Source organism: Serinus canaria, chromosome 1 (assembly GCF_022539315.1).
Source record: "Serinus canaria isolate serCan28SL12 chromosome 1, serCan2020, whole genome shotgun sequence".
NCBI classification, from domain to species: Eukaryota; Metazoa; Chordata; class Aves; order Passeriformes; family Fringillidae; genus Serinus; species Serinus canaria.
Window position 1 is genome coordinate 91,581,967 of NC_066313.1, and position 25,891 is coordinate 91,607,857.

A 25,891-nucleotide genomic window follows, 5' to 3' on the forward strand; every position below is an offset into this window, starting at 1 on the left:
ACCTTGGTAGTGAAACCAAAAATAACACTTGGTAAAAAAGTGAACTAATTTAAGCCTTCAAGAAGAGGAAAAAAGACACCAGCATTCTTTTAATGTAAAGAACTTAGCTACTCTGGGGCACAATTTCTTACTTAGCCAATTCCCTGGCATTAGACTACAGCTGTATACCTACTGTCATGCTGATACGATGCCACTTGAAATATATTTGGCTAGCATATTTTGTGTGTGAACATAGAGAAAGTAAGTATTTGAAAATATGTAGCACCTCATTTTTCCCATGAACTTTTTTTAATTTTCCCATGTGCATAAAAATGAAAATACTGGCATGCCAAATTTTTTATTCTGCATTTGTTTAGTGTAAAGCACTTCAAGGAAAAAGTAGTTTAAAAGAATCTTTTTGCATGAAAATACTCTAATTAAAATATTTCAATCAATTGTACAGATTCACAAGTCCAAATTTACATTTACATAGTCTGCTATGGAATTCACTGCACTCTGAAAAATGGACAAGAAACAGATCTCAATGGAGAGAGGTTAAGAAAAAAATTGTTATCTTTCTCCTCCTGGTGTTCTCTTCCTTCTTCTTTTTCCATCACTATGTATTTCAACTGGGAATGTAACACTTTTCCCACCTTTATGTACTCAAAAATGAAGAAGTACCTTCTGGTTTTCCTGTATTACTTATTCTAGTTTACCTGAATTATTTTTCCATTATGGTATAATTAAAAATTTAGTATCTCTATCTCAACATACGTGTCAGGTGTCCAACTGCAGGCACTCAGGCTTCTGGAACAGGAAGTCTGCCCATATTAAATGCCCATCACAACAAAAGATGATTCAGAAACCATGCCATTAGTGTTCAGTCTCTCCTTTTCACTGACTTACAAGAAGTTTGAAATAGGTTCAGATAAGCACAGGCCACGAACACATGGTGGTCATGGCATATACATTTTTTGTTTCTGTACAGCACAGAACTAACTCAATCTTGGCACAGTTAAGTACATAAATTCACTGAGATTCACAGAGTATTTCAGCCTGGCCTGAACAGCAGCTTCTGAGTGTGATGAGCAAACATTTGTATGTCAACCTCCTTCGAAAGGAAAATTAATTCAAAACAAGACGAGGACAACCAGGCACCTTCAACAGCTCCAGAGCAAGAATGTTCAACTTTCATACAAGGAGACTAGTTAAAAAACCCATACACTTCAAAGGTTCAAAGTCACATGTTCAACCCCTCAGGAAGTACCTTCAAAGAAATATTTTTCCTGTTTAACTTCTCTTAGTGCCAGAAACCAGTATGTGCCCCAATCCAGTGGCCTCCCCAAAGCCGTAACTTCACTTTATCAACTAAATATTAAAGCACTTCCCTCCAAAGCAAACTTGTATTCCAGACTCTGCTCCAATTGCCTTTTAACAAAGAGCCCACAAACCCCCAACAAAGTTGAGTCCTGGGAGGTTTGGGGGAGATAAATGTCCTCTGAATCATTACACTAAACTGTACTTTCCTTTTGCTCTTCCCACCTTTACATGAAGTTCTTTGCTAAACCAAGCACAGCATCCTAACAGAAATCACAAAATACACATGTCAGAGAAAATCCAGCCTGCATTATGGCGGTCAGGTTAACAGAGAGATTTTAATCCTCCGAGACTATGAAGGATACTTAAAACAGTAGTTGCTATATTTAAAGCAGGTATTGCATTCAACTTTTTTTTTTTTTTTAAGTGGGTTTTATTCCATCCTCAAAGAGAAGTTGCATAAAGTCATGGATGACCACAATCTCACAGATACCAACACAATTCTCTTACCTTAAATATTAATCACAAATAGCTGCAACAGCTTGGAACTCACCTCCCTATTTTGACTTTCAGCTTTCTCAAGTTGATAGTTTCCAAGGCCATAACTATTTCTAAGCCTGGGTATATCTATAAGCAAAGATACTAGTACTAAGGAAATACCAGAACTTCCTGTTATGTAATTTTTGGATATTTCCCCTCCCATCCCCAAACATCTCCAATTATTTCAGAGCATACAGCTTTCAAGAACATCAGCAGAAAGAAAATGGTTATCCTTACCAGAGCAGTGAAACTGCAGACTACTCTAAATTGCTGTAGTGAAACTGATGACATTAATGCCATCTATTTGTGCAGGGAGATAAAAATGGATGATAAGGTAATACTGACTTAAACCACTGCTAAAAAGAACTGTAGCTATAGTCTTCCAGCACATGTGATATAAACCTACAGTGTACTTAACTAACTGAATTAAAAAAGGTCTAAGCCAAGCAAAAAAGTTTCTCAAGCTAAAATACAAATCTACTGTACTACCCTGCAGTATTTTGAACTAATTTAACTTGCAGCCCATTTAAATCAGGTCTCCAATGCTTCACGTTAGCAGGTGCACACAGAGCTGCCCAACCTCAGGCAGACTTAGATCTGACTCAGATCTCCGACACGACAGAAGCATTAGTGGGGCACTGCATCTTTTATAAACTTGGCCACTCAGAGCAGGTATTCACGTGTTCAGTTTCAGTATCACTTTGAGGCTGCAACATTGCTTCCTAGTCAGGAGCAAGACACACAGACATGTCATAAATTCATTTTTTAACCAACTTAAAATAAGCCAGCTCAGTTTTTTCAACAAGGTAAGGCCTTATATATTTATCTGTGCACAGTTTTATACCTTTCCAGTTTCATCTTTTTTCATCTTTATTTTCCCTGTTAAATGACCAATGACACAGTTCAAAAGAGATGTAAAGAATGGTCATCTTTTGAGATGGAGCTATTTGAGAAAAAAACAAGAAAAAATCAAGCTGGGGAAGACAGAGAATGGAGACTATATATTCCGGCAGTGTCTTGACAGGCAGATATCTGCTCCTTTTACCTTTTATTCCTTTCGCTGTTTATTCATAACAGGCAGTGTCTCACTTTTTTTAAGTCACTCTTTAAATCCTGTGGAATCACAATTTTCCCTTTCCTTAGCCTCTAAAGAGCATCTTCAAGAACACGCTAATCAAGATATACTGCTTAAGGCTGGATTATTTCCATATTTCTTCATTGGCCGCAAGAATATGTCCATGACTATCCTGCCTTCTTTAAAAAGTACTATTTTTCTGCAATCTGTGTTTCACTTGAAGTATTAATCCTCAGTGATGACTACTGTATCCACATGGTCATGATGTAATGAAGAAAAGCAACCATTTCTGGAGGGAAAAAAAACATTACAAACCTTTCAAGAAGTCTCTTAATAATCTCAAATAATTTATCAGTAAAATGTCTGCCCACATTTCAAACTGGAACATTATCTCAAAACACAACGCAATTCAAGAGAAGATAACGCATTCTTCACTGACAACAACACTCCTGGGACTTTCCAATTCCATGTTTAAAGTCATTAACTTCACTAAGAAAGGGTTTATATCACACCTTTTTGGCTGAAGAGAGCTTAGGGGAAATTAGGATTTACATCACATTACTTACTGGAACAAATCTATCCAAAATAATTTCACAGCCCTATAATAAGAAAGTGAATAAAACTTCCATGTAGTTTAACATACAAGCTTTCAAAACAGGTGCAAAACCATATGCATCTGTCAGTATGTATGTTCAAATACAACGCAGAGATACAGCACACATGGACACCATGAACATCACGAATGTCTGAAATGCCTATTTATTAGGCACATACATTTACTCTGCAATGTCACCGATTACAGGCAGTTTTAGTAAGCGTGGTTGGTACTTGTGAAATGACACCTTACCTTCTACCAAAATTCTACACACGCAAAGCATCTTTGCATCAATATTCAGGGCAACAGCGTGTCGGGGGTTTGACATACACTCAGCTGCATTCGGTAAACCTGTTTGATCTCTTCCCTGGCCCGACAGCTAATTTAAATGATGAATTTTTTATCATGATGCAGGTAAATGAAGTTAAACCAGATAAACCAGGTTTTATACTAAAAGGTCTTTCAGCTTCAGCACAGTAGCAGTACTCATCCCAGATACAAGCCAAACCCAGGTCCGGGTGCAGGCTCGCTCTACTGCAGATCCCGCAGCCGGAGCCGGTGACACGGCAGCAGCGGGGCCGTACAATGCCCACAGCCTCCAGCAGCCCGGCTCCCCAACTGCGCGGAGGCTGCGGCGCGTCCCCGTCAGCCGCCCACAGGCACCTACAGCCACCGCAGGCAGCCCAGCTGCCCTCACACCGGCCAGCGGTGGCGCGGCGGGAGAAAAGGGAGCGGAGCGGGGTGGGGGAGAGGAGCGCGGAGGGGGAGGCGGAGAGAAAAAAAAACACAAAAAAGACGGCGCTGGGGAAGGGAGCAGCCAGCTGTTCGGGCACCTCCTCTCGCCGGGCACGGTCGCAGACAGGCACCTCGGCAGCTCCTTTGTTCCCCTCCTTCCCGCACTCACCCACGGTGGCCAGGGTCTCCAGGTCCTCCAGCTTGTAGGCAGCGGGCTCTAGCGCGGCGGGCGAACCGGGACTGGCGGGGCTGGGGGCCGGCACGGCGGGCTGAGGCGCGGCCACTCCCGCCGCCACCGCCTCGCCGCCGCTCTTCGCCCCCATCTTGGCCTTGGCAGAGCTGAAGGCGTCCATGGGGCCGAGCGGGCGCCCCACAGCCGCTCAGAGCATGGAGAAGGGCGAGAGGAAGAGGGAGGAGAGGGAGCGGCGACTACGCAAAGTTTCAGTCTTCAGCAGGCGGGGTGGCTGCTCCCCAGGGCTGGAGCCTGCTGCCGCGTGTGAGGGGGCGCGCAGCCCTTCAGCATCGCGGCCACAAGCGCCGCGCCGCCCGCCGGTGCCCGCAGCAGGCAAGGACCGCCGAGCAGACAATGGCGAGGGTGCGCCCAGCCGCGGCACACGCGGGGCGGAGGGCGGGGTTTGCCGCTGCCGCTGCGGCACCGTCCCGCTGAGGGCTGGCGGGGCGGGGAGGGGCCGGGGGAAGCACGGCCCCGCCGCACAGCCCGAGCGCGGCCCTCGCTCCTCGCCGCGGGCACGGCCCGGATCCGTGTGACAGCCCCGGTGCTCTCTGCTTGTCCTTCCCCACCCTGCGTCCCGCCCGAGGGGCTGCGCGGCTCGGCGGCGGGGAACGGGGTGGAGGGGATTGCCGGCGGCTGCCGCGCCTGCCCCGCGCTCCTTCAGTGTTGCAGGGACACTTGGGCCGGTCCCGTGCGCTCCCCGCAGAAAGTTAAAAATGAGCGGTGGGGCCCCCTCGGCTGCACCGTAACAGCCTGGGAGGAGCTGGTGTTTCCCTACGTGTGGGAGCGCGTTCGAGTAGCTCCCCCCGCACGTCCCAAAGGATTTGTCACGCCTTATTTTTCTCCCCGTTTCCAAGCAGGTGTGAATTCCGCACCGGTCACAGCCCGTCTGCGTCCCCTGCTGCAGCCTGCAGAGTGTTCGTGTGGCTGGGGATGGCTGGGGGTAGTGCTGGGCTGCGCTCGGCCGAGGCGAGCGGACACCCACCTCATGCAGCAGCAGCAGGGGAGTACCCAACATAGCTCCTTCCCGAGCAGCCAAGAAGCTGTTGATGATTATGCTGAAAGACAAGGCAAATTGGTGTGTGGATCAAGTCACTGTAAAGCGTACACATCAAAACTGGGAAGGAAATCCTAATGTTTTCCATGCCTTGTTCTGGCCCAGTTTTACCCTATTCCCAGTTACTACCCTATGCTCCTGTGATCAGGGTATCTGCAAAACTGATGTGTAAATGAAGTCACAGGGGTGGCATTTGGCATCTCCTTTTTATTAAAAGGGATATAATGAGAATTTAAGGCTTATTAGTTTCTGTGTGCAGTAGGTTCAATAATATTGAGAAATAATTGTGTACATTTAGAAAAATGAGTACAAATATATAAATTATTAATAAGAATTACAAAGATATGTACATTTATCCTGAATTTTAAGGTATCCTTAGAGTCCAGTTTTTAGTCATAATATCATAGGATGTAAAATGTATTTTTATCTTGTAGTTTGTTTACATGAAGGGCTATGACTAACTCAAAAAATCATTAGGTCATGTCTGCTTCCTGTCAGCCTTTGAAAAGTCACCAGTCAAGGAGGATGACATCACTTTTGCTCCAAAATTTCAGATTTCATATGTTAACTCTTTGGAATGCAAGTTTTGGCCTTCTATTTTGCTTTACTACTTTACTTCTTTACTTTCCTTCCTGCTTCTTTACTGCGAGGTTGACTGAGCACTAGAACAGGTCAACCAGAGAGGTTGTGGAATCTCCCCTCCCTGGAGATGTTCAGAAACCATCTGGATGCAATGCTGTGCCATGTGCTCTGGGATTACTCTGCTTGAGCAGGGAAGTTGAACCAGGTGACCCACTGTGGTCCTTTCCCACCTTACCCAGTCTGTGACTATGTTCTGTACATTCTATACCAGATTTACCATGGTTTAAGCCTTGAATGATACATTTTGAAGATTCCTTAAACTGCAAATTGTGAATGTTCTGGCAAGCTGTAGATTTAATTTGTTTGGTCAAAAGGTAAGCAAGCCAACAAAGCTCTTTTAACAATAACTGAAATTTTTTTTAAGGTAGCAATTTGAAAAATACACATCAAAACATCTTAAAAAATCTTAGTGTGTCTAAAAATCTAATTTTGTTTTTCTAGCCAAATAATTGCAAATTGAGTAAAAAGATATAAGCTGATTGTGCTAATTATTTTCAAGAGAGTACCTTAACTTCAGTCTAGCCAAGAAAATTCTTCCTGAAACCTTTTCTTTTTGATTAAAACTAAGGAATCATTCACTTCTCAGGTGTTAAAAAGGGCATAAAGTATTTTGCTTAAGGTATTGATTATTTTCAACTGATATTTCCATTTATGCTGCAAATTTGACCTAATGTTTAAATGACTTTCATTCAGGACCATAAAACTTTATTTTAAAGAGCCTTCTACTGCCATGCTTCAACAGTTGGTGGCCTGTATGTCAGCACCCATTCAAAAGAGCTGTGATTCAGCAAGGCTGCTAAACACAGGGTTACTTCCATTTAATGTAGTGTCTGTTCTTAAGATTTAAGTTTGCTTCCTTCCTTTGCATGCAAGGCATTTCCTAGTTGTAGTTGTAACAACATAATTGCAATGTTTATATTTAGAATGTCAACATATTATTAGTGTGTTTTGCCACCTCTCTATAACCATCTCGGAATTTATCTTGCAGATGCTGATTATTATCCACAATACTTCAGGGAAAGAAAATTTCATTCTTTCTACATACAATGAGGTTGAGAATTAAAGCTTCTGAATTCATAAACTGCAATTGGAAGTAGAGCTGGCCACTAGATTGCAATAATGGATATGAAACATGGTTTCTTGCCCAATTTGGGCACAATTCATAGGCATGCCTGCAGCCCTATATTCCTATTTTCTTTCCTCTTTGCCTTTATTTTAACTTGAAATGTTACCTTTTTGTCACAGCTACTTTTTGAATAATCTTGGCTTTTCCCTTGCTCTTGATAATTCATAGTTCTCAGTTTTTCACTTTCCCCACACAGGCATTAGGTGCCTACAGGCAGGTTCCTTTACCTTAAAACAATTTACCCCCTTTCTGTTTCTAGTCCTTTACCTTACAGGTGCTTACACAAGAGATAGTTGTCTCTTAAAAGTACCAGATGTTAGAGATGAATCTTTCCAAAGAGAGTTAAGACCTTTTTAAAAGAGATTTTATGTACAGAAAGCCCCCCAAAAACCTGAGAACAGTAGTATAAATGGTTTTCTCAGTTCATTATTTTCGTGAGGTCTTATTCTTCTATTTCAGTTGCAAAAAGTTTTCTCTGTACTTATATTCCTTTAAAAGCTCAGAATTTTCAGAGACTAGAAGGGTTTTAGGTGTCAATTTGGTTGATCCCTGTGGCCTTTCATAAATGTGCATTTGCCAAACTTCAGCACATAAAGCCACACTGGTAGTTAAATGTTTATTTGGGTCCTAAATTACTAACTTTCCTCCCATTCCTTCCTTTTTGTTTGTAGGCTTTTTTATTTTTCCCCAGGAAACCTTTGGTTAACAATATTAAACCAATGTAAAGGATACCAAAACCTTCTTCCTATCAATGAGTTGATATAGCAGATCATTTTTCTGTCATTTTTGGGGGACATTGTGGTACACATTCTGTGCAAATGGAGTATGATTTAAGCATCTAACTCTCTGGGAAAGGAATCAGTCATTTAAATGTCTCCATGGCTGCAGACAAAAGTGTCTTTCCTGTAGTCTGAGGAGGTTTGCGTTTGTCTTCCTGAAAGCCTGCTTCTTTCTTCCCTGCAAATATATAATTTTCCTTACAAATCTTGTTAAGGCATATATTTACCATCACCATCACAGTAAAACTACTACAACAAGTTTGCAGGAGAACCTGTTCAAACCTGTAGGGAGGAAATGGAGAAGTCCTTCAGTGGTGGTTATTACTAATAAATAGCTCCGTATCATCTCCTTTAGTCACATTACATACGATGCCTAAAAACGTGGGACTGCTCTGAGGAGGAAGAATAACTAATAAGGATAATTAGTACTGGTATGTGTTTTTCATTTGTTTTGTTTTGCTAAAGAAGTTCATGATCAGGCAAGTCCTATGATGTAAACCAGCACCCTTTCGTGCAAAAAAATCCCGGCCTGTGACAAAGGAAGGGGGAAATTATTCCACCCATCTGAAGCAGTTCCTTCATAGTATGGAAATAAGCCTATCTGTATAATGAGCAATCACGCAGCATGTGAATGTATCTACACCTTCATAAAGCAACTATCACACTTTTATTTGAATATGATTATGTTTAACATTTTTTTAAAGCATTTAAATTATGATGAGTGTAGTGGCAGTATCCAAATGAGAATTTAAGCACAAAGAATTTAACATCGTTGCCTACATCCAGAACCGTGTTTCTGATAATCTTGAGTTTATTCCTTGCTTCAAAAATGCATTGATGTAGCCAGTTCAAACATGGAAATGCTGTTACTAGGTTGTCTAGACTTTCTGCCCAGTCTGAGCAAGTTTGTGTCTAGCTTCTGCCAAAACTAGATTGAGATCTGGAAACAAGATGTTGCTTTGCCTAAGTTTGCTGAGGAACTTGTTCTGTTAAACATTCTGAAGGTATATCTCACATACATGCAAAACTGCTACCCTCACAAAAGTAAGATGTGGCCAATTTTTATACAAAAATAAAATGTTATAAGAACATTGTCTTAGCTGATAGAAGATCCTGAAGAGCCAGCATGCTGGACATGCTCTTTGAAGTCAAGTGGTGATATTTGCTTCAGTTCAAAGATAGAATAAAGTACCAATGCACTAGGACATCTTTTTGTTCATTCTTTTTTAGTTATGTCCATTGACATTGGCATATCTCTTTTTGAATATTCAGGATAGTATGCTGCTAAAAGCAGTCACCCAGAAAATGGGATATACAGTATTGTTGATCTTAATTGTGTGAGAAGAGCTCTCATTCTAGCCTCCCTTCTTTAAGCTACTGAATGCAATTGTTGGAGGTATTCTCCCATACTGTGCATTGCTATTTCACAAATACTCCATATTTACTGTGTCAGTGAAAGGATGTGTTTGCTACATTGCTGTGTGGAATTCTGCAAAAGCTGTATAAATCAAATATAATTCCATTCACATTTATTTATACAATTTATAGTATGTAGCTGTAGTGTATTTTTACAAATTTTACCACATTTCTGCAAAAATTAGTAAAATTAGTAAAATAAATTCTACAAGCAAGTAAATTGGTTTGAGCTTTTGAGCTTTTTTTTTTTTCCCTAGCAAGACTTGTAACGTGAATTTTATTGTTTTCAGGGTAGTCAGACAGAATAATAAACTCTATCTGTTGCTACCAGCTTCAGGGAATTCAGCTAGCTCAACAAGGAGTTCTCATTTAGATAAATGTAAAATTTCTGTGACAAAATATTTTTCCCCTGTATTTACATAATTAAAAGCCTTTTAAAGTGAAATTGCATATGGCTTTTTTAAGGCAGGTTTATCCAATGCATGAACAGAATAAAACTTTTAATTCAACATTTTTTTTAAATTTTATTTGGTTTCATATTGATGTCTTCATGTACAAGACTAAGGATTTGGTGAGAAAAAAGAAACAGCTAAAATCTTCCTGTCATGGGCATCAAGGTGAGAATGTTGTCAGGCCTCAGAGTGCATCGTATCTGCATTGATTTAGCATCAAATTTTCCCCATGTCACAATTTATGTGGGTTTCAGGTGTGGTTCATTTCAACCTGATCCAAATCCAGGCTGCCACAACTCTGTTGTTCTCCTCCCTCTCTCGCATCAGCACCCACACCCTTGCTTTTGCTTTTGACACTCTGGTAGCTTCCTGGTGAGCCAGTTCAGGAATTCATTCAGGTAATCATTTATTAAATAAAGTTATTGGGGTTTCTAGCCAAATCACTTCCCCAAATCCTTGCCATGCTCAAGGTTTTAGGACATTTACAACTGTGGGTAATTCTGAGCCAGACTGCATTTCTATCAAGCTGGTTCAGCTTTATACAACACTTTCTTTTGCTTCTGCCTTTACTGTTTCGCACACTGACCCTTGGAAAAAAAATCAGCTCTGAATACTTCATAGATATACATGGCTGCAGCTGAGGTTCCCATTAATAGTTTTTAAAGATACCTTCGTTCATAAATCTTTTGTAACCTAAACGATTTTATGCTCTGCATGACAAAATCACTTCTCAGTGGTGTTGAAACTGGCCTTAAAATCAGAGGAAAGAGATGGGCACCTCATTTAGATTGTCAGATGGTAGGTGGTATTCTGGATTCCTTTCTTTGAGTAGCTCTGTCAGAAAAAAAGCAGTTAGATTTAAATCACATGGATTCCAGATGAGACTGTCATTCTCTTTTACGTCTGTAGCACTTAAAATCAGCTAAGCAAAATCTATTTACTTCCAAAATTTATTTTCTTCCAGCTTAGACAAATCTTTTCAGACCTTTGCAGTTTCTCTCTAAAACAAAAGATGAAATCAGAGCCCCCAAACTTTTACAAATTGTATACAAAAATGTTCTATAAATATTTATATTCATGGGTAAAATGTAAGCAATTCTTGTTATTTTTTTCATTGAAGGGAAAATGCTTGAATGCATGATAGCTGCATCTTTAAAATCAGAATTGAATAACAAAAAAGAAGATCATTATCTTTTAAATACAACAGTATGAATTATATGTTTATTATTTGTAACTGATATCTTCTGCTGTGAAGTAATATATTCTTAATCTGCCCTTCATGTAATTAAAATACTATAAAGGATAAATTCATTCTGTATGGTCATGCTTACCACTTTAACACTTCAAGCTTGCCTAATTTATACTTTTATTGTCAATTAATATCCTCACAGAAATATGGGCTAAAGCAGATAGAAAAGCCTTTCAAGTATTTCTACTGATACTCTTACAATCTGATTACTACCATAGCTGAAGAAATAGATTTTAGATTTCTTAGAATTAATTTTTGTACACTTACGTATGAAAAAAAAAATTATGGATTGTATTCAAACTCTTTTTCTGCTAAGCAAGTATGTTTTCCTGAACAATTACAAAGTGATATTACCTGTGATTCATTCATCTGCTTACAGTTCAGTTCATGAACTGTTCAGTACATGAGAGTCATTGCAGACTCATTAAGCAAAGTACTTAAGCACCTACTTAATTTCTGTTAGTTTTATGCAAGTGCCTAGATTCTCTTAAAGCCAATAGAATTAGTCATAAGGTGCCGTGATTCAATAACTGCTGTTGAGTTACATGCATGGTTAAAGTCATGCATACACTTATGTACTCTATGAATGGGAGCATAAACCAAAACATGAAACTGCTCAAGCACTGAAGCTGAGAGGGAATCATATTTCAAATATAAAATGAAAATAGAATAAAATGAAATTTCTTAGGCATCATGCTGATTTAAGTATGAACTTCTGCCAAAAAAAATAAAAGCATTGTGGCATTTAGGAAGAGTCAAATATTGATTTAATATAGGATCATTATAGATCTGTGCAAACTCCAGAATATGCCCAGGCATATATACTACATAGCTGGTCACAATAACTCCTGAAGAAGGAGGGCAATTTATCATCAAATAACATGTGAATTCATTTAATGGTCTCACTTTTTTTCCTCCTTTATGGTACATTTAATTTTTTTTCGTTGTGTATTACTTTAATGTAGTATAAAATCTGCACAGTAGTCAACATAAATACTAAAAATTATAAATACTGGGCAATACAGAATATGAATGTAGCTGAGTTCAGGAGCATATGAGGAATCCAATTGTTCATTGATCTTGCAAAACAACTAATTACATAACTTTCCTACTATACTTAGCAGCTGATCTCTGGCCTTTGAGTCAACTATGTGTGTGTTGGGAGGAAATGGATAATTTCTTTAGATAGCTGGAATAGATGACTCATTCATTGTTTTATTAAGGATGAAAACTTTTCTAAAGCCATGATTTGGCACACAGACATTCTTCTTTTCAGGTTTCAGACTTAAGTAATTTTACAAGTTTTATACAGATGAAATTAGAACTATTTAATTAAATGTAAAATCCAAGAATTCAAATTCAAACCAATAGTATTTCAGGGGACAGGTTATTGCATCAATTGATACAGTGTCAGTATAGTACCCTCCAAGTGTCTTGAATCAGAGGAAATACTGATTTAGGAAGAAAAGATGCTTTACGTAATCTTAAAATAATTGCAAGCATTCTTTTCCAGCTTTGTTTTTAGTATATCTAGAAATCATGTCTCATCATTAATAAATTCACTTTATTGAAGTTTATACCCAGTGTCTTGCAAAATTTCTCAATGTGTTTTTCTGTTTTTGCAATGATTATTTTTCGTCATCCATTCATCTACTTCTCATAGTCACAGGAATGTTTCTGTGATGACAGAGGCTTTGCATCAGATATAATCTACATACACTTGGGATTGGTTTGTTCATTTGTTTGTTTGCTGTGATAAGTTAACAGTGACACACTTGTAGTATTGGGAAAATGGTTGCTTAGATACTGATTCCAGCCTAGTAGAAATTAACAGGAATCATGCACTTACTGATGTCTGAGATTAGTGGCTAATATATCAAAAACATGTATTAATTTTGTCGAAGAATATATAATTTTGGGCAGTTTCAGATTACAGGAAAAGGATCTTTTTTGGTATTTCCCTCCAGTTCTAGTTTTTCTTTCTCTCTCTATGAAAGAGAGTCAGATGTATACAATTTATTTACTAAAATATCTCTGGCTATATATATTTTATTAAAAAGAAAAATAACTCAGTTTTTGACTTGGGCTGCATTTGACTACTTGGTAGGTCCTGTAAGAGGGGGTAGGGTTTTGTTTTGTTACTCCTTTGTTTTGTTTTGTTACTCCTTTATTTTGTTACTCCTTTTTTATGACTGTTATTATTCAGATACTTTACTCCCTTAACTATTTTATCAGCAGTGCTGCTTTCATGAGTATAAGAGTCATGTTTATATATTGTGGGTTTCTGGTCGGTTTCTGTTTTTAGAAATGTTTTCATCAGGCAGCCAAGCAGTCTCATTGCTTTCAACGAGTTCAAATCTCTCAATGACACCTGTACAGTTGCAAAGGTTACTACTCAAAAATTAATAGAAAACTCTGCCAGATGTCTTCACCTTTCTCATATTCTCAATTACAAATGGTTCCAAAATTCATTATAGGAAAAAAAAATATGTGAAAAATGAAATATGTAAATAATAAGTAATAGCAGACATATAGGCCAAGGAGAAAGAAAGTTTTCTGTTGGAAAAGTGAGTGCCATGTGGGGTAGGAAGGATAGTGGGGGTTGGGGCAGCACTTCCAGGTGTCATGGCTAAGGAGTAAGTCTGCTGAGGGTTTCTGAGCCTTGGGGAAAGCCTTTTGAAGGAGAGAGTTTGTAGAGTTTCCTTTTTCAGCTTCCTTCTGAACTTCTAGTTGGGGGAACAGCAGATTTACCTTTCACTGGGGACTGAGAAACCAGTCTATAGAAACCACTGAAGACAGAAACTGTATTTGATCATACCATGGCTTGTGCCATGACTTTCCTGGGTAGCTCTGTCCTTTTCCAATCCCTTAGGAGATATGGGTAATAAATGCAGGTGTGGTAGGGCATGACTATATAAATCTGTTTCTAAATCTAATGGGAAAAATGCAAAGTTCTTTAGCAATGATATAGCTAGCTTCATAGCTTCATCAGCTGTTTTTAATATCTGCATTTGAACAGCTGCAACTTGGGGAATATTGAAAGGAATAAAATTACTGTAATTCAGAAAGAATTGTGGGTAAGGTGATATAGGGATTTCACAAAGAAATAATGAAGAGATTAAAGTGCTTCCCTAAAAATTCCAAGGTACGAGTTTTAGGGTACAGATGACTGTAACACTGGCGAGGTGTTTCTGAATGAGCTTATGCTCTTTAGTCTGCACAGCTGATCACCTCATTTTTCTATCACTAGTAGTATTTGACTGCCCCAACCTGTGCCTCCAGGGACTTCCTACTTACGTAGGAAGAGTGAGGAATTTAATGAAGGGGCGTGTATGAGGTTTTCAGAAGTTGGGAATTTAAAAGCTGAAAATGTGAGAATCATATTGTGGCAGTGTTAGAGATAGTGGAGTAACAAGGCTAAGTTGGACCATGGAGACATCAAATGTTTCTGCAGGTTTACTCAGTACTCTTCTACTCTGTTATTTGGGATGGAGTGAAAGTTACATTACTGCTGGTACCTTTTTCATTCATTATCTTTCATTCAAGATATTTACTAGTGTAGTGGGCTGTTCTATTAAAATTGTTTTGGTTTTAGTGTTTGATTGTGAAAAAAAACCCAAAGATGACTTGCACATTTGAGAAGAAATGTGAAAATATTCAATGATATTATTTTCAAGATTCGATGAGAATTGGTTTTCATTAGATGGAGAGCACAGATAGCATTTATTTGGCAATATTACAAATAGTGCATATCTTAATCTCATTTCAGAGAGGATCTTTATTTCTTAAAATCAGTAGTTATTTGCTGAATGTAGCATGAAAACTTTGATACTTGTTCAAAGCTTTTTAAGAGAAAGGTTTTAACTTTAGATCAGGTTGAAAGGTTGAAAATTAAATTTCCCCAGCCACACCCAGGGACTTTAAGAAGGAAAAATCTTTAATGAATTGTAATGGAGTCAGATCACAGCTTTTCTTGGATAAGTCCATTTAAAATGTGTTTCACAGTTTGGTCTTGTTTTCTGAAATCAATTATTTGCATTTTCTTTTTAAGCTCCTGTATGATTTGGAGTCAGTTAAAAGTTAAAGCGCTTTGTTAACTAACAAAAGGTTAAGCACATACTTAACAGTAAGTGCTTTACTAAACTGAAACTCTGTGGGAGTGGTTCAGGCAGAAGTCAGCAGTGAATTAGCTCTGGCTGACCATGCAGAAGGCATCAACTTAAGGCCTTAAGAAGCAGAATGCTAAGAAAGAACACATCTAGATATGTTATGGTAGAAGCCTAGAATTATGGGTAACATTAATATAAGTTAAGTCATAGTCTCTATGTAAGGTTACATGTTAATGATTGGTAGTTGGTTTTCTGTATATAGTCACGCTGTTGTTCATAGGTTCTTCAATCTGTTACCAAGGTTGTATAATGTTCTGTTCCCTGTAATATTGGTCTTCTGTTGGCTGCCCCCCCCAAGGTGTTAGCTCCTAGGGCTCCTGTGTTCGGCTTCTGGTTGGTTATCCTCCTTAATAAATTACCTTTCGGGCAACTGCAGTAGTACCCCCTCCTTCCACTTCACCGGTAGCCGCAGCAGACCCCCGGCAACACTCCTCTTGCTCAAGCCGGTGATCCAGCATTATCACCAGACTGCAATGAAGCTGCCAACCGTGAATCAGGGTAAACCCTGCTCCTCAATCAGGTCAACCAGACCACAATAAAACTCCTCTAATGTTTTTTCCAGTTGTGATGAGAGTAGAGTGAAAGACGAAAAAAAGGTTACCTTTGATCTCACTGAACCATTAAAAAAAGAGATATGGCTCTCTAGGAACCTGTTGTACCAAATCAGGCCAATTCAGCAGAATGAAGCTTCAAACTGCAGATTCTAATTACATGTAGCACTAATTTCACTGGGTGTGAAATTGTTTTTTGCTAATCCAAAAAGCATGAAAAAAGCATTGAGCAAGGAATATCTCAGACAAATAAAGTGCCACACTGATGGTTTCTGACAGTAAGTAACGATTAAGGAAAGGGAAAAGGTGTTTTCATGACACAGGATTGCTTCAAACTAAAAAATTCCCTTTGCACATCCCAAATTTATTATTTTCTAAATCTTGATTTTACAAAGCAATAAAAAATTGTAAAACTATTGATGCAAAGCAAATATGATATTAGAAATTCATATTTTTGTGGGTTTATAGATTTGCTGAAAATAGGAATAAATGTCTTGCCAAATGAACTGTACAGTGCAATGCAGAAATAAAACGCTGGCAAATGATGCGTCACTGGCACATGTAGATCTCTGTGTTAAGGCCTCCCAAATATTTTCTATTAGTTCACACATCAATAAAGGCTAAAAGAACAGGGTTCCCTCTTATTACATATAAAATGTAATTTGTCGCTAGAAGTTACTATGCATCAGAACATCTCAGAATAAAACAGCAGTGATAAAAATATCCCAAAAAAATTCTTTGCATGAGATGGAGGTCTGCCTTAATTCTGAGACTTCTCAGTGTTTCTGCTGAAGCTGTGACAATCCGTCAAGACCATGAGAATATCTACTCTGTGGTAAAGCCTCATAAATCCTTAGTATAGAATTATTTCAAGATGGGGAAAACTATGACCTCTGGAGTCTTTCAAAACCTCTTACTATATACCACAGAAAGATTTCTACTAATTTCTGTTTGTCTTTATTTAGCAAAGCTGTATATCATTACAGTAAAGAAGTGTTCATATCATAGCTTTTATGAGAATCGTATACATTCCTCCAAAAAATAACTCAAATTATTAACTCATGATTTTATTCTTAGATTTTTACTTTTGTAATATGTAAACACCAACATAAAATAGTTTAGCAATAATTTTATTCTAATTCAGTTTTCCTGGTTTTATCTCTGTGTGAGCTAATGAAAATAAGACATTTTCTAAGTAGTTCATTTACCCAACCCAGGCAACTTTAAAACTAGATTAGAATCACAATTTATATTGTCATGTTGCAGTTTGAAACAAAATGTTTCAAATTTAAACCAAACACTTATTAGGGTATAAAATTTTCCTTCTGAAGACATATTAGTTACTTGAGTGTCTCTTTGAGTTATGCTTTCCACTTATAAAAAGTATATAATTATGATCTAAAATGCCATGATGTATTTTTGTTTATCTTTTAGAAATCTCATAAAAATTGAATTTTTTCGCAGGGTTTTTAAAACAGGCACATTTATTTCATATAGAAAACATTTTTCTGAAAAAAACCCAACTTTGTGAGTGCAAGTGAATTACCTGTTTTCTTGTTTTCCTCTGTAAAATTCTCTGTTTCTCCCTGAAGAACATGATTATTTCTGTGGCATAAAAAGAAGAAAGAGTTATCACTGCTAACTACACTAACATTTTACTGAAAGCAGAGTTGCAGACCTCAGTGCACTGAGCAAGGAACTAGTAGTCATCTATGAGGGAGTACATGTCAGAGAAGGTAAGGACAAATGTGGTGTGGACAAGGCTAAGAATTTACATTTGATTGGCGAATTATTAGTATACAAAGTCAAGATGGAAATGCAGGTCCCTTGCCATCTCAGCCTTTGGGGTAAAATGAGATTCAAGCCAAGTTAAGCAGTCATCAGCTAATTGTTTTTTTTCCCTTCAGCCCCTTCCACTTTTCTCCTCAGCTGTGCAACCACAGAGTGAAGAGTCCTGGCAAAGCCATCAGACTGAGAAGTGATGCCATAGAAAGGGAAAGCTTTTTCCAGCCTCACCAGTTCCGTGGTTTGGGACACCACACTTTTACAATAATAACTCTCCTAGAAAAATGGAAGAGGTGATCAGGAAAAGAGGAGGTAGGTTAACCACATGTGACAATGCTGCAGCTGAAGAAACCCACATAAGATAATGACCTAACAGACAATTTTTGTCAAAATATGTCTTGCTGTTGCCTCGCTACGGGATACAGTGGAGTCAGAACACTTGTGTTCTAAGTCTAGATGTAATCCAAAGCTGATTTTAAAATCCAGTGTTCTTAAAAACAGAACACCTTATGTTTGCTTATTGACAGTGGTTACAAAATTGGTTGTTGTACCAATTCATCAAAATTAATAAGAATAGTCAGAAAAGACACAAAGGTAGTGAAACCTGGTTTTAGTGATTTCTAGCATTCTTAGGACTGCATTCACAGTTGAATTGTAAACTGTAGTCTTTGACAATAAACTCCATTATTTCATTCCAAGTGATTTCACCTGTATTGTATTTTCTTTTGCATTACTCTGGTACATTATCCACATTCACATTTGCAACATAGACATGGTGTTTTATTTTTTTTTCTTATTATTTTAGCCTTATTGTTGAAAGTATCTGCAAAGAGCCTGTCTTCATGCCATTGAAAAAGAAACCTCACATTTTCACATCCATTTATTTTGTTGGAGTCCAATTACAGCAGTATTTTAAATTTAACTCAAGATCTTGCTAATCTTGACTCCTTTTTATTAATTATAGTTCTTTACTAACTTCCTTTGAAACACATTGTTACAAATATTGGACAGATATCCATATGAATTTCTCAACAGTCATTATCAAGGTGCTATTATACTTCCTGTGGGTTTTTTGAAATTTTTCAATCTTCTTCCATTATTTAATATCTGTTTTTTCTTTATTTAGCATCCTATTTTCTTCTGCAATTGCATGTCACTATTTATAATAACATAATATAACATAACATAACATATGAAATCTATCTATGATTGTTGGTTTGAAGCCTAAAGCCTGTGGTATCTGAACTTAACTGTGTTAGGTTATGTTCTTCCTCAGGACATATTTAGCATTTATATTTCTCTATATTTCTCCTTAACTTTCATCTATTTAATTATTCTGTAATATAAATATTTTGTTGCAGACCTGTCACTATTTGTTTTTAGTAGCCTAAAAACTTACTTACCCTGCATTCCAGCTATTTTTCAGTTCTGTAAACCCTTACAATTTCTGGCATATTTCATTCATTCCCACTCACAACTGTTTTTCCTACTACTGATTTAGATTTATTTCACCTTCTGTAGTCACATTTGTACCAGTTTTTGTAATGCATATGTGTATTTAAAAGGTGTTGGCATAATGATAATTCAATATTTCAGTTATTTTGCAAGAATATAAATATTTAACAGAAGTTCTATGCCCCCGTCCTCTTCTGTCCTCATCCATTTCACATATGAGTATATTATCAACTGAAACCTTATTTTTTTTCAAAATGTGTTTGGCAAAATTCTCTTTGCATGATTAGTGGGTTGATTAATTATTGCTATGATTGATGATAAATGAGCATACAGTACAGCTGAGTCTTCCTAGAAAGTATAAAAAATATAGAAAAAGTTTTAATTTTTTTTTGCACTGTGAAGTATGAAAGAGAATCTATACTTATCCTTAACCAAGAATTTGGAAACAATGAAGGCATGCAAATACCCAACTGACAGATCTTTTTAAAGTGTGGTGCAATGATGGATAGTGCAGCAATGCTGCTTCTGTGTTTCAACAGGTGAATTTAATCATTATTTAATTAAAACTATATTAATTAAAAATTCAGCTGAAGAGTAGGAATATGCTGACATAGTATGCTATAAGCTATGTAAGTTATTATAAAGTCAGCTGCTTTAAGTGCATGTTGCAGCTCAAGGTATCCATTTCCCCCTCTGGCCTCACTGTGTTCTTCACAAGACTGGAGTCACCTCATTACTAAGCTTTGTCTGGCAAAAGACCCTGAAGAAAAGCCCTGCACAGAAGATATGAAAAATTTAGAGAAAGAGCTTCAGGCATCCTAATCTTCTTTTTATGTTGAGAACAAGCCTGGTTTTTGATCCCTGCATCACTAGTGCTAGAAAACGGACTACTCAATAATTATTTCTTCTTTTCTGTGGGATTCCTCTGACTATGACATTTTTGTACCAAATTAAAGAGGCTGGATGATGTCAGAGGAACAACAAAGCCAGTATTGTGCTCTGCACAGAGGTAGAAATGTACATGCCAGGTCTCCTCCCAAGTTAACTCCCAAAAGAAATCAAGAAGTTGTAGAGTTTCAAAAATAATTCTTGCCTGGAGTAATGGAAGATTTACAGATCAAATTATATATTTCCTGGTTCTGTCAGTGCTCTTCACAGTTTTTGAGAAATGCTAATTGAAAAGCAGAATTCAGGTACAATTAATTTCTTACACATATTCTGTAGGGCTTAGCAGCACTGAACAGTTTAACATTGTCTAGCAGATTCCCAGGTCCTTATTAATAAAAGAATGAATCCTCTGTCAAACTGTTTGCTTGAGAACAATTCTTTTGATCTTGTTTAGCATTTATACCTAGAACTTAAAAGTGAAGCTGGTTTAGGCATCTGCTAGAGTGTTCTAGACTTTTTTAATATTATTTCTAATTAGGTGTTCTTTCCCCCAGACCTGATTTTTTTTTTTACTAACATTTAACTTTTATGTTCTTCTGATTAAATTATGCTGAATGAACACTGTGTCCTATTCCCTCTTTTGTTCTGTTTTCACACTTGTTACAGAGTCTTAATTGATTTTTAAGATCATTGTTCCTGCTTTGGATTGCAGTAGGAAGCAGACATTGATAAATGGAGTGGCTGTGACAGTTGCTGGACAAATATTTTCCTCTAATGCCTAGACATTATCTACTCTTCTGTTTTTTCCAGGAAATTAGTTATCCTTGTTTTAAAATAATCATACTAAAAAAGTACTTTAAGGTAATTTCTTATGAGGATTGATTTCAAGGCGGCTATAGTTAAGACTGAAAGTACACTTTGGGCTCCTAAATTAAGGTCTGAGTTTTATTAATGCTCAGTATCTGTCAGTTTCACCCAAGACAGTTGCTGTATACTGCATAACACTAGAAAATCATATTAATATTGTTCCTATGTGGACATTGGAGGCCAGTTTTAGATTTGATTAAATTAGAAAATCTCATGCATTTTATTTTTGTATTTTCAGAAAAAATTCACATTGGGCTTAAATTTTTAAGGATGTGACCTCTTTTGAAAGGACAGAGATGGTCCTATGCAATGTTCATTGGAATTAAGTGGAAGGGACAGTTGCAAAAGCACCATGCTCATTATACTGCTTAGGCTTTACAGTTTTCACTGAATTGTCTTTTTTTCAAATTAACAGAAATTAAAGCAGATATTTTTATCACAGTTATTCAATAAATCATGACTAGCACTTTATGCTAAAACTTGTGTCGATAAGTTACTGTGTGTTTTTAAAAATATTTAATTAATATTTAAATTATTTAGATGCGTTACATTTGCCTTATTTTAGAGAAACAGATACATATATATATATTTAATACTCATGTCTGATCATGTATACAATTGTAGGACATGTTCCACCTTTAATTTATGTACCTTTTGCCGGAAGATTGTATGGTCCTTGGCATGGAAGGCCTTCACATTGCTACTGTAATTAGTCACTATGTAATCTAGAGCCTAATAATCATATATAAATTCTCTACTAATTACCCTGTAATCTACTATTTGTTGATTAGAAGAGCCTGAGATGAGTATTTCTACTATTATTAATTTCAATTTACATGATAATTATAGGGCTGTAACAATTTTTCTTGTTTACTCGCTTGGCTATGCTGTGCGGCCTTTTGTTGTGTTAATAAAATACTGCCTTTTTATGTTCTTCCATTTTAATCCATACCCAGCCAGCTTCTCCTTGCATGCACTTCTAGCCTGCATTGTTCTTGGGCTGGTACTCAGACAGGTCACTACAACAGGTCCTTCTTTGTTTTCCCTGAAAAGCACCCAGGCAGGTTTATGTGAAATAGTTACAATGCTCTCGTCTCGTTTAAATATAGGGTGAAACCCTGCCCGTGCTGAAGGAAAAACACAGGGAACTGTTGCTCTGTGGAGCAAGTATGTACACATACCTGCTCTGAAGTTCAGGAGGAGGCAGTGTGGTTGGATACTTGGGTGAAGATGAAAGGGAGAAAAAACAAGGTTACTTTAATGGTAAGGATATACTATAAACTGCCAAACAGAAGGAGTAGGTGTGGACGAAGCTATTTTTGTGTAGCTGTGTAATGCATCAAAAGAGCAGGCTTGTGGGAGATGGTTTTAATTAAGCTTGTATCTTTGAAAGAGCAATTTTGCTTTTCACACAAGGAATAATAACTAGTCAGATGGACACAATATTTTTATATGAATAAATGGTTGGTACCAGCAGTTTTAGGTGTGATTCAAACTAGCCAGACAATACCACTTGAAAATCCAAAGACAGGAGACATGGTGATGTAAATGATTATGAGGTATTTGTGATTTTAGGAAGAGGCTGCATGTATGGAAGAAGAGGATAAAGATGGAAGTATACTTCAGCAAAGAAGACAGCAAATTTAGTGTTATTAGGTAGGGTCTCATGGGAAGATAGAATGAAAGAAGGATGACTATCAAGGTAGAAAGCTATAACTTTTAATTAAGGAATTCATTAAGTTTGCTACAGCAAAATATCTCAAATACAAAAAAATGAGGAGTTAATGAATATGATAAATTAGAGAAGTTATCTGAAGTCAGTTAGATGTAATCCAATAAAGAAAAATGCATAGTAAGACACTAGAGGATCAAAAAAAAAATTACTCCAAAGACAAATAAATCAAAAAGACAAAATAAGGAATCCCTTTTTAGGTAGAAGAATTGCAGAGAAGCATTTTGAAGAGATGCATATGCAGCATAATATATGCAAATCAATAGTTTGATGTGGCTAAAGAAAAAGCAAATTTCATTCTAGAAGGTATTAGCAGCTGTGTTATACATAATACAGATAGTAGTTTTTCTGCTTTTTCCAGATCTGGTGAGGCCTCAGCTAAAATATCATGTCTACTTTTAGGATTTACTCTCTATGAATGATGTAGGCAAGTTAGAATAAGTTCAGAATAGAGCTAGAAATGCCAAATGAATTAGACAGTGTGATCTCAGAGGACAATTTGAAAACACTGAGTTAATTTGTGAAAATAAGATTATTTAAGGGTAAATCCTCCAGTATATACAGGTTGTTGCATTGTGGTTTTCATCTGACTTCCATGTCCAGCATAGGAAAAGGACAATATTGACTAAATTTGCAACAAGAGAGGGTTAAGTTAAATGGGAAAAGATAATATTTAAAACACATTGATAATTAATAACATGAACAAGCCACCTACTGTATAAATAAGGTTTATATTATTAGAGGCTTTGAAAGAGAGTATAGAAAACCTTCCATTAAGAATGGTCCAGCCTTCTTCAGTAGAGGAAGATAAACTCTATACCTTTTTTGTTCTTACACCATTCTAATATTTCCAGGTTGGTTGTGGTGGGTTTTTTGGGGTTTTTGATTGTTGTTTTGTTTGGTTTGGTTTGGTTTTTTGTTTGTTTTTGATTAATGGCAGTAACACTTTGGACTTTGAAAAGTATTTTACCTCCTTAGGAGGTTGATATGACTAAAAGTGGACCTACAAACTAGCTCAAATACATGGAAAATGTAGTGGTGGAATACATGAGTGAGTTTTATGCCTCCTTTGATCTTACCAGCTTTTATATTAAATCATGGGATATAGTGTATAACCCCCAGAAACCACATAACCAGATGGAAAATACACTGAGTGTGTAGTATGAAACCACATAGCTCAGTTGCATCATAGTATTTGAAAATTTTGTAATTATGAGAGTTAACATTGATGCTCACAATTTAAAATTAGGTAATTTCCACTTGACTGCCTACTTTCAGATTCAAATTATGAATGAATTATTCAAATAAAATTTCTTCTTGTGAGTGATCTATTATCAGTCTTATATAAACCATGGTGATCAAATGTGAAAATTATCAGAAATAAATTTTAACTTATTTAAATATAAATAATTCCATAAGGCATTATTTCTTTGTTGATCAGATAATGTTCTAAATAAAAAACCTCACACACCTTTAATATCAAAGAGACACTGAATTTCATGAAAATTCTTGGAAAATCTGAACTCTAGAGCCTTCTTTATCTTAAATATTTTCAGTGTAAAAAGAAAATTTTGCTTACATCTCCCTATCAAGTAAATATCAGTCATGAATTATTGGGACACCATCACTCAAGAGTTAGCATTATACAATGGAAGCCACCAGCACATAGCCAGGGTTATAATTAATACAAGGCTCTAATTGTTGCTTTGCTCTGAATAAATGGAAAAATAATAGTTTTGTAAAGTGGAGTTCTTTATGGAATAAGTGATATATTAGTGCACTCTTATTGTATAAGATATGGGGAAATATCACATTACGATACATATTTAGGATAATTTTACCATTAACTTCTGTCATGCAGAAGAAAATATTAGGGACATTTACTTTTATGATAAATAACCAAAGTTTTAAAAGCATTACATTCACTAGTAATGAAAGGCTGTGAAAGTAATAAGAAGGGATTATCCTTAAAATGCTGTAAAATTTATTTCTTACAGGCACTCCACCTATAAGTATGGCTAATTGTTTAAATACAGTAGCAGTATTCACAATGTTCCTTTTTGAACATTTGCTTGTAAAAATAAAGGCAGTACACTTTGCTAAATTTCCCTCATCTTTTGCTGTCCATTTCAAAATCCAGCCATTTTACGTTTTGAAGGACTGCCATATACAACCAGTGAGTAGATTACCAAGATTTCATCAGTAAAAACTTAAGGTTCTATCACAGGATAAAAAAGGGAACTCACATCATTGCTCTCACTGCCCAGGCACCTAGATGATGCATTTACCAGCTAGAATTAGGCTTGCAAGATAAAAAGCCATTTAGTTGGAAAATTCTGTGAAGTTAATAAAGGGAGAGAGCTTCTGTATTAGGCCTCTTCTCTGAAACAGAGGACAGTCTTAAGTCTTATCAAAACCTGTTTAAACTTCTGGCCTCAGATACAGAGGTGGAAAGTTCTGGACTGTCAGCTGGAAGCAAAGGAGGAGATTGTGATATTGAGCTCAGCAGACCTGGGCCAGGGGAGGGAGGAACCCAAAATTGTCAGCCAGGATCATCAGGGACAAATCAGGTTATTAGGGAAGTATTGAGACAAAATGAACAAATTGGGAGTGAGATGCTGGAAGAGGGAAATCCTCATTATGGAGTCAAGAAGAATTGAAAGGGAAAAAATAGATAAATCATGGGGAAAACCTGGTGTGGAAAAACTGGAGGAGGAAAATAGTGGGTAAAGACTGCAAAAGGCAACCTTCTACTGTTGACCTATACAGACCATGAGCATGATACAACAGTTTCTGTTTTATTTTGTGTTGCTTCAGGTAACATTTTAGGAAATACATGCAGACAATGGCACATTAAGAAAATACAAAGTTTCCAAGTACTTAAAATTAAGAGGTACCAAGCGGAGGCTTGTGTCTTATGTTAAAGTATTACCTTTATTTGCATGACCCAGGACCTGGTCCCGTGGGTCTGCTCTTGTAATGGAGACGACTGTCATCACAGTGCCTTAAGTTTTATTTTAACTGCAGCTGGAGGCTTTGAAAAATTACTGCCTTTGTCTCTATTAAATAAACACAATGTACACTATGTACTGCAGTTATTCATTGTATGTAGCCAAAGAATAATAAACATGAAACAACATCAATGCTAATGCAGATGATATGGTGGGAGACTGAATCAAGATGGCAGAGTAGACCTTCAATTAATTCTTTGGCCTTTTCTGGCAACTTGATTTTTGTCCATTGAGTTCTT

At 37.1% G+C, this 25,891-nt stretch overlaps 1 protein-coding gene across 2 annotated transcripts in view; it reads right to left on the reverse strand.

The window, feature by feature from the left end:
* PRKX (protein kinase cAMP-dependent X-linked catalytic subunit) overlaps positions 1–4,815 on the reverse strand; it is a 53,596-nt gene extending 48,781 nt beyond the window's left edge. The window contains exon 1 of one of the 2 annotated variants that reach the window (XM_009085739.4): positions 4,411–4,814. In XM_009085739.4, the coding sequence (XP_009083987.1) occupies positions 4,411–4,594 (184 nt within the window). In that variant the 5' untranslated portion in view covers positions 4,595–4,814. Of the gene's footprint in view, positions 1–4,410 lie in introns of both variants that reach the window. The other variant, XM_050969930.1, reaches the window with a different exon arrangement.
* Between the last annotated feature and the right edge of the window lie 21,076 nt (positions 4,816–25,891).